The following is an 8,336-nucleotide window of genomic DNA, read 5'->3' on the forward strand; positions in this document are numbered from 1 at the left end:
GTAAATTGTTTTCAGCAGCTCATCCACTAACCAATTTATTCCATACAACAAAGTGAGGAATCGAGTCCTTATTAATCACAGTCGATGTTCACTAATGATGGGAGATGAGATGTAATTTAAGCTGAAAATGGATGTAAAAGATGAAACTGCATGGTTGTAAATTGCCGCAAATCTTAGGCATGATGTAAACAAAAAAAGAAGCACAATTTTTTTAAAAAAAACGATTATTCTATCTTCTATCATTTTACAAAAATAATGCTTCAAACCTGACCGTGGAGCAGTAAGATCTCCAGTGTTGGCTACTGTTAAATCATTTTATCAATTAGCAGTGGAGAGAGCAGGACCACGGCCATGAATCCTGCGTCCTGATTGGTCCAACCGCAGAACTCGTAATATTCAGCGCTCCCATATAAACCCATGCAGACTTGACATCGGTGCTATCTGTCATGCAAGTCAAAAGGATAGTGAGGAGTCCAGCGTAGAGAAATTGCCGGCAGCCTACTTGTAATAGCCCACATTTATTCTCTGTAATTTTTTTCTTTTTTTCCCCCCCTGCGCTGCTCGAGCTTTTTTTGGAGCGTCCTTCTTATGAATTACACACAAAGCAGGAGGCGTCTCTTTACATTTAGTTGTATCATCTGTGTTGAGAGGACGATGCCTTTGAGGACCGGACTTTTTCTCCTGATGGTGCTGAATGCATCTGCATATGAACTGGATCAGAACGAGTCCTATTCGCCCAGGAGAGCACGCTTTTCTGCCAATAGCCCTTGTAAGTAACACGCTGCTTCCAATCTGCATATCTCAGAGTGCACTGCTTGCTTTTTTTTCCCCCCTTTTAATTTTATGCACCGTTTACACAATGCACAGCCTTTACATTTTTTTTGCTCTGTGGAGGTTTTATGTATTTTTTTTTTGGCCTATGCAGCCTTTTCCGTCTAAACGAGCGCGTTGCTTCACGGAGAAGGCTGCGGGATTAACGCTGTGGTTTTTGCCGGTGTCCTGCCGGCAACAGATGAGCATGGAGCTTGGTGCTGACACCTGAGAGCGCAGGCTTGTGTCATTCTGTTTGGTGTCTTTCTCGTGGCTTTTGGCTGCAGCAAACGTTCCACTGATCAGCCTTGTAATGGACTTGAGAGCAGTAAAACATAACGTCTCCTCTGTGGAGCCTTCAAGTCAGAGAAAAGAAGTAGGAGGTTACACCACTGTACCTTTTTCCCCTCAGCCTTGTCACTGGGGCTGTGCCTTTGGGAGAAATCCACGCAAAGCCTCATTAGTTGGCACATGACAAGAAAAAGAAGTCAGAATCTATTGTAATAGCCACTGTGGAGACGCCACTGCAAAGCATCAATCTGCACGTCTCCATTCAAATGTTGACTTTTCCCTTTTGAGCACAGAGATGCAGCTCAGTGGGTAAAAAGCGATGCTCGTTCCCCTGTCTGCAGGAATTGCTTCATCATCATAAGATTTGCTGCTCACTCTCTCTGTATTTTGAGAGCAATCTCTGGTCCCTGATGGCAGGCAGACTTTATCTGACTGTGCAGGTCAACATGGGGCCCCAGATTCAGAGGCTGCCAAGTAGGCTTAGGCTCCTTGGTGACATTTCTTAATGGTTATTACAAAGGATTTTAGTCGGGCTGCTTGCCATCTTCAGTGGATTCTCGGATGTAGAATGAGGAAAGCCAACTATCTGGATACACTGATTTACAGATTATGTTTTATAGCTCTGTCTTGGTGTAAAATTTCAAGCCGGCTGCATAGACTTTGAGCTGCGTCCCTTATGGGCTGAGATTTTCCGTTTTTTTGGCACATGGATGGAAGGGCTGAATGCTGCTGCAGGGTGGCTGTTGGAGAGTTTTTTTTTTTTTTTTTTTTTTTTAACAAAGATGGGGATGGAGGGGTTGCTGGTGGGTTAATCATCCGAATAGCTGTTCCAGTCATGTCATGCTCCTGAAATGAGCATGGCAGCACTTTTCTAAATGTGAACTTGATTATGTAGATGTGTATGGGATCAATTCTGGACATTTAGCTGGACTGTGACATGTGCTTAAGGGGCAGAGTCCTCAAATTTAGTGAGGAAACAGTGTGGTGGCGGTATATGTTGTGTGTGTGTGTGTGTGTGTGTGTGTGTGTGTGTGTGTGTGTGTGTGTGTGTGTGTGTGTGTGTGTGTGTGTGTGTGTGTGTATGTGTGTGTGCACAAGGGGTACAAGTGTATGTTTATGTGTGTCGACAGGCATGCCAACAATTTTCAGGAAACTCTTTGGTATTTCTGGTGCTGTTCATCCAAGTGCTGCTGAAAAGAACCAAACAGTGGAATATAAGTCCCTGCCAAGAGAGAAGTGCAGCAGTGCCAAATAGTGTCTGAGACTTTTGGAGCTGTAAGGTGTCCAATCTCCAGTCAAGTCACTGTTTGCCCCGAGTGACTGTACGTCTTTTGTGAATCACCAAAGTATGAAAATTCTCTTTTGTTCGCTGCATTTTTTAGCTGAAACCCTGGCAACCCTTGTGTAATGAGCTCAGTGAGTGCGCAGTGATTCCCAGTGAACCCACTGTTGGCTCCCCTGCTGATGGTTCATTCTCTGTGCCCACAGCAGATGTGGCACGCTGTCTCAACAGTGCCCTCCAAGTTGGCTGTGGAGCCTTCGCCTGCCTGGAGAACTCAACTTGTGACACAGATGGCATGCATGACATCTGCAAGTCCTTCCTATACAGTGCTGCTAAATTTGACACTCAGGTATATATTTTCATTCTCTCTATTGTGCACATGAGCTCTGTGGGATTGTATGGGTGTAACTGTCAGGGCGAGACATTTGTGAAGCACTGCTGTTGTGTTTTTTCCACAGGGTAAAGCATTTGTGAAGGAGAGCCTTAAATGCATTGCCAATGGCATCACCTCCAAGGCATTCCCCACCATCCGCCGCTGCTCCACCTTCCAAAGAATGATATCTGAAGTCCAAGAGGAGTGTTACAGCAAGCTGGACATCTGCACTGTGGCCCGATCTAATCCAGATGCTATTGGTGAAGTGGCACAGCTACCGAGTCACTTCCCCAATAGGTGAGATCTTCCTCCACTGTGTGTACTGTACAAGCTGCAAAACAGAATCTGGGTTCTCCAGTAATGGACAGTGAGACAGTGGAATGTGTCTGCTGTTCATTTTAAGTGAATGAGAGACACATCGACACAGAGCACCGTTCGTGTTACGAATACACAGATACATGCGGCCCTTTAGCCCTGATTTATGCAGCATAGCAGATGGCGACATTTGTATTGATTTCCATGTTTTGGTTACCATCTGCTTTATACATTCTTTCTTATAATGAAAGAAAATCAAACAGGAATATCAAGGTTGGATGTTTTCGTTCCTATTGTTGTTGTAATACATGTAGGATTGAGGCTTGGGAGTGGATACAAAAGGACAGGAGGGTGGAGCACGAAGCCTATAGTGACAGGAGCCGGGATGGTTACTCCCATATGGATGACCTCAAACTGTACAGCACGTGTGCAAATACAGAGAGATACTACACAAGGATTTCAATCATTACAGAGTACAGAGATTTCTTTCCATGCTGCACTTTTTAGTTTCAAGCTCCTAAAGTCGATTCTGTGCTGCTTTGTTGTCCTAGGTTTTATGGTAAGCTGCTACAGAGCCTGATGGACTGTGATGAGGACACAGTGGATCGCGTTCGGACCAGCATGGTGTCACGGCTGGGCCCAGAGATGACCATGCTTATTCAGCTGCTGCAGAACAAGCCCTGCCCATCCACTGCTGTGGCTGCAGCTGCTGCCATCCCAACTGGAGTGGAGGGCCGTGGGAGCTGGCGCTGGTCCATGGGTCCCCATATGTACAAGATCCAGCCTAATCTGCGAAACAGAGACTCTGCCAGTCATTTTGGCAAAAAGCGCTCTGCTAGTGACAGCTCCTAACTTCCACTCAGAGTCAGAAAAAAAAAAAAAAACTCCACACACTCCTCAAAACATCACGAAAGCTCCTCTATTCCCTAGGGGTGATAAAAAATCCATTCCTCCGCTAGACTGGAAGTTACAGAAATATGTACCTCTAGAGAATGCCGGACCGCCCATAGAGTTGATATCAGTTTGATTGTTGTTATATTGTATATCCTACACTTTAGGCTTGAGAAACCCCTCTTCCATTGACTGTTTTCAAACGTGTCCACTCACAGTTAGTGTTGAACATGTGGCTGTTGCATTTGTGCAACACGGTCCTGTTCACGCCTCTTCACATCCTCCAACAGAGATGAATCCTTAAGAAGTCTTTTGATGCCACACAAAAAAAGAGAGAAAAGATTTAACAACAACAAAAAAAGAATAGCCATAGTGGTTCATGCCTCTAAAGCACAAGCCAGTACTTTAAAAGACAAAAACACAATTTCATAATTCTGACATTTGTTCATGAATAGAAATCACTAGTTGGATTATTATTGGTTCATTTTTAGGAATGAGAACTTATTGGTCAATGTGTCAAATATTTCAGCAATGGAACCAGTCAAATTGTGAGCATGAGATGTGGAAATGAGCTTCATAGCAATTTTCTGAACCTAACATAACACTTAAATGTACTGTATACTACGTTATCAGAGACAGCCATAGCTAGCCCTCTAAAAGAGAGTGCTCATACGGAGTGAGGTCTGTAGAGGTTTCATGCTAACCTTTGAGAGGTTACCTTAAACTGACCAAAAAACTTCAAACTGCCCTGAATGCTATTCATGAAATACCAAAATTCTGTATAGCTATAGCACTTATAATTATTTTTTGTCTGATGGCAGATGTAGCCATGGTCATGTGTTTCAAATCATTATCCTGCACAGAAGGATTGTCCAGGTCATGGCCAAGTCCATCAGAAAAAAGTCCTTTTTGCATATCTTGTATCCAGACACTTGCAATGCATAAGACTGTTGAGCTCTACAGTATATGTGGGACCATGTTTAGTGGGATCTGAATCATGTTCTTAACTGAGTGTGAAGCAGTTGTGTATGTGCAGCAGCTGATTAGCACGTTCACCAATGAGACTGAGAGCAGCCATCTTCTTGGACTGATGATCATCATTCTCTGAGGTGAATCATGTGACATACACACTGGCTTCCAGTGTCAAGATGGAGAATGACTATTTAAAAAAAAAAAAAAAAGCCTTGTTGGAATGATATTTATTTTCCTACTATATTATTTAATGTTTTTTTTATTTCAATGCATTATTGTAGTTTTAATTAGTTTACGGAATTTTTAAAAAGCAGTTCGGTCATGGCTCCTATTTGAACATGAGCTCTATGCCAAAAAAAAAGAAGTGAGCTGACACTCTGGTGACTGAATGGGACCCATGTCATGACTCTGTGCTGGCCATAGGGGAACAAGGTTGGTCATTCAGGTCAGGGGATCTACTTTATGGGTGTTACAAGGGACCACAACAAAACATTAGCTTAGTTTTGACACGCTTTCTGGTTTTAAAACAGGATTGTCATTGCAGCTGCTAGATGTTCAGTGCTGGAGGTTTGTGCACATTAAGGAGGATTAACCAGGTATGATGACCGGAAAGCAAACACCAGCATCAAGTACCATGTTAGGAAGGTGTTTTTGATGGTTCTGAACCTGTTTGGAGCAAGAATACAGAAAGATTATGAAAGGAAGAAATCTAATTTATGATAAAAACAATCTAAATGTTTGATTCATGTTGGAAATTGATGAAATTCGTTTGATACTTCGTGCACTAGGCTGACTTCTTGCTACAGTTGCATTGGCATTAAGCTACACACAAGTAGCAGGTCACTACTACTGTGTGTAAAGAAATTTATAGATGCTGTTACCAACTCACAGAAACTTGATTTAACATTGCCGTGATTTTGGTTACTTTAGTCTTTACTGTTCACGTAGGAGGGCCCGTTGTGTATGTGGGGATGTCATAAGTGTGCATTAATGTAACAAAAAGACCCAGTAGACTTTATCTGTTTAGCAATTCTCTTTCAGAAGCTTGTTTCATGGCCTTCAGGGATCAAGACAATCATTCAGAATAAGCAGTTTAGTGCAGAGTCATCATCAGTGAGAACGGTCTTCATGCTGGTGTTTGCTTTTATCTGTAACTACAAGATAGGTGGTAGTTTGGCACCATGAACTTCAATGGGATAATCAGTGGCTTAAGTTAGTAAGTTAAGAGTAAATTGCAAATATTTGTGCACATTAAAAATGCAGTATAGAGGCTAACTTTGAACCAGGGGTGGGCTCAGCTAATTAATTGAACTAATTGAACTAATTCCATTTCTGGACAATCTAAATCTTGCAAACTGGTCACCTTGAAATCAATTGTTTGATTACAAAAATACTAAGAAATGATTGCCTGATTTCTTTTTATTTTGCCTGCATGAGAGGAATTGAGCCCAGCCCTGTTTGCAAAAAAAGGGTGAATTTCTAAGTTGTCCTGGATTTCTAAGAGCAAAGCACAGACCAGAAAATGAGAAGTTTTGTTTTTCAGTGTCAATTTAATAGCTATGTTAAGAATTCCAAACTATGCAATAATCACACACAAAGGATTCACAGCAACACAGAAATTGACCTTTATTTCATTCAGTGCCAGCTGATGCTGTGTGAATAAAGCAGCAGCATGTGTGCTCTCATACTGCACTCCCAGTGTGAAGGCATTGCTCCTCTACGATGCTTTCTGTTTCTGTGTTTTTTGTAAAAGGGCGTTTCTTTTGTTCTATGAATGCGACCATTTCTTTTGTGTCATGTGGTGCGAAAGGACAGCTGTTCTGAAGGAATCACTTGGGAAGTTAAGAGCTATAGTCACACTGTAGTATATCCTAGCTTATATTTTATGTTTAATATGCACTTTGCATCTTAACCACTATAAAGGGCATTGAAACATTCAGTACATGTGCAACTGAGGCATATTTTATTTACCCAGTGAATGGAGATAAGTTTGAATACTCTGCATCCTGAAGGGTCAGGGCTTCTTCATGTACTATTGATACATATGTCTGTATCTTTGTTGTCCATGGGTAAATCCAAAACCCAACAGCTGCTGCTAAACTGTTACTACCCTGTATGATGCTGTCCAGATGCCCTTCTACTGTGGCCGCTCTGACCTGTCAACACACAGTGAGCTCAGCATCAGTCCACATCTGCATTTTTAATGTCTATCCATGTCTACATATTTATTTTCTATGAACATTCCTCGTGTCAAATATATTTGGCAAGGGCAAATTGACTGTTTCCTCACCAAGTAAAATGTAACGGTAATTCTAGAGAATGTACCTGTATACTGAATGTCTCTTTCGACATGCCCAAGTTAGGTGATCAATGAAGGCTATTAGGTTAAAAAGAAAAAAAAGTGAGTAAAGTATGAGGCTTTTGGTTTCTTTCTGTTTTAGATTTTAATTGAACCTTTTGGGTGCTTAAGGTGGTACTGGAGTATTGTTAAATTGACCCATGGTGAGTTTTGTGAAACTGTTCCTGTCAATACTAGAGACTAAAATCTCCCTCACTTCTGGCACTTCATGGTACTCTTTCCTCTCAAGACTTGAAATAGATTGATAAATGTTGTCGTGCTTAATCAAAAATCAAAAAGCTTCAGTGACTAGTAAAGTTTATTTTGTATTCATATATAGGTGACAGTTATTTTACTATCAGATTCAAAAAGTTATTGCAGATATTAGGAGATTACTGAAGTTCCTGATACAGATGCTATGTAACGCATGATTGACCCTTGTGAATCACTTGCACTTTAAAATATACCCATATACATATATGCCCATACTGTGTATATGTTTGGGTTTCTCCTCTGTACTGAAAAGTCATGAAAGATACAAATGCATCAATTGTGTGTCTTTTGCTGATCAGAAATAAAATATTTATCATATCTGGCATATGGTATGAAATATGTTGCTTTGCTCTCGTTTCACTCATTTGGATCCATCATAATTTGCAGATCTGCATCAACATCTACCAATTTAAAATGATTTCAGCCTACATTCTTCCCCATCAGTTACCCTAAATTATCTGGAAAAGTGTCTCTGACTTATTGACTTTGGTTTATCTATCAGCAAACTGCCTAATTAGCTGTTTAGTGGATGGAGTTTTACCACTGTTTGTTAGATAAACATGGAGACACATCCATCTTTTGGCTGTTAAAGATGCTTGGGAACTTCCTCATAGGTTTCCTCAAAAACCTCAGCAAAATTACAAGCTGCCTTGACCTTCCAGTTATTTGCCAGTGTGTCAATGTGCTGTTGTGTGACAAAGACATGGAGTGTGTTTTTTTTCTGAAATGCTTGTGCTGCTTTTTCTGGATTGCTGTTTCCCTTCATCACCACCCCTTCTACCAGACCACAA

The 8,336-nt window shown here is 41.4% G+C and overlaps 1 protein-coding gene across 2 annotated transcripts; it reads left to right on the forward strand.

The window, feature by feature from the left end:
• Window positions 1-438: 438 nt before the first annotated feature.
• Window positions 439-7,868, forward strand: stc1 (stanniocalcin 1). Of its 2 annotated transcripts, none has more exons than XM_023285573.3 (4): window positions 439-769; window positions 2,590-2,732; window positions 2,842-3,053; window positions 3,623-7,868. In XM_023285573.3, exons 1-4 carry the CDS (start codon window positions 589-591, stop codon window positions 3,921-3,923), a joined length of 837 nt encoding a protein of 278 aa, XP_023141341.1. In that variant the 5' UTR covers window positions 439-588; the 3' UTR covers window positions 3,924-7,868. The 2 variants fall into 2 exon arrangements, with proteins under 2 accessions (XP_023141341.1, XP_035811100.1); XM_035955207.2 differs by having other exon boundaries at window positions 2,593-2,732.
• Window positions 7,869-8,336: the final 468 nt, after the last annotated feature.

Source organism: Amphiprion ocellaris, chromosome 6 (genome assembly GCF_022539595.1).
Source record: "Amphiprion ocellaris isolate individual 3 ecotype Okinawa chromosome 6, ASM2253959v1, whole genome shotgun sequence".
NCBI classification, from domain to species: Eukaryota; Metazoa; Chordata; class Actinopteri; family Pomacentridae; genus Amphiprion; species Amphiprion ocellaris.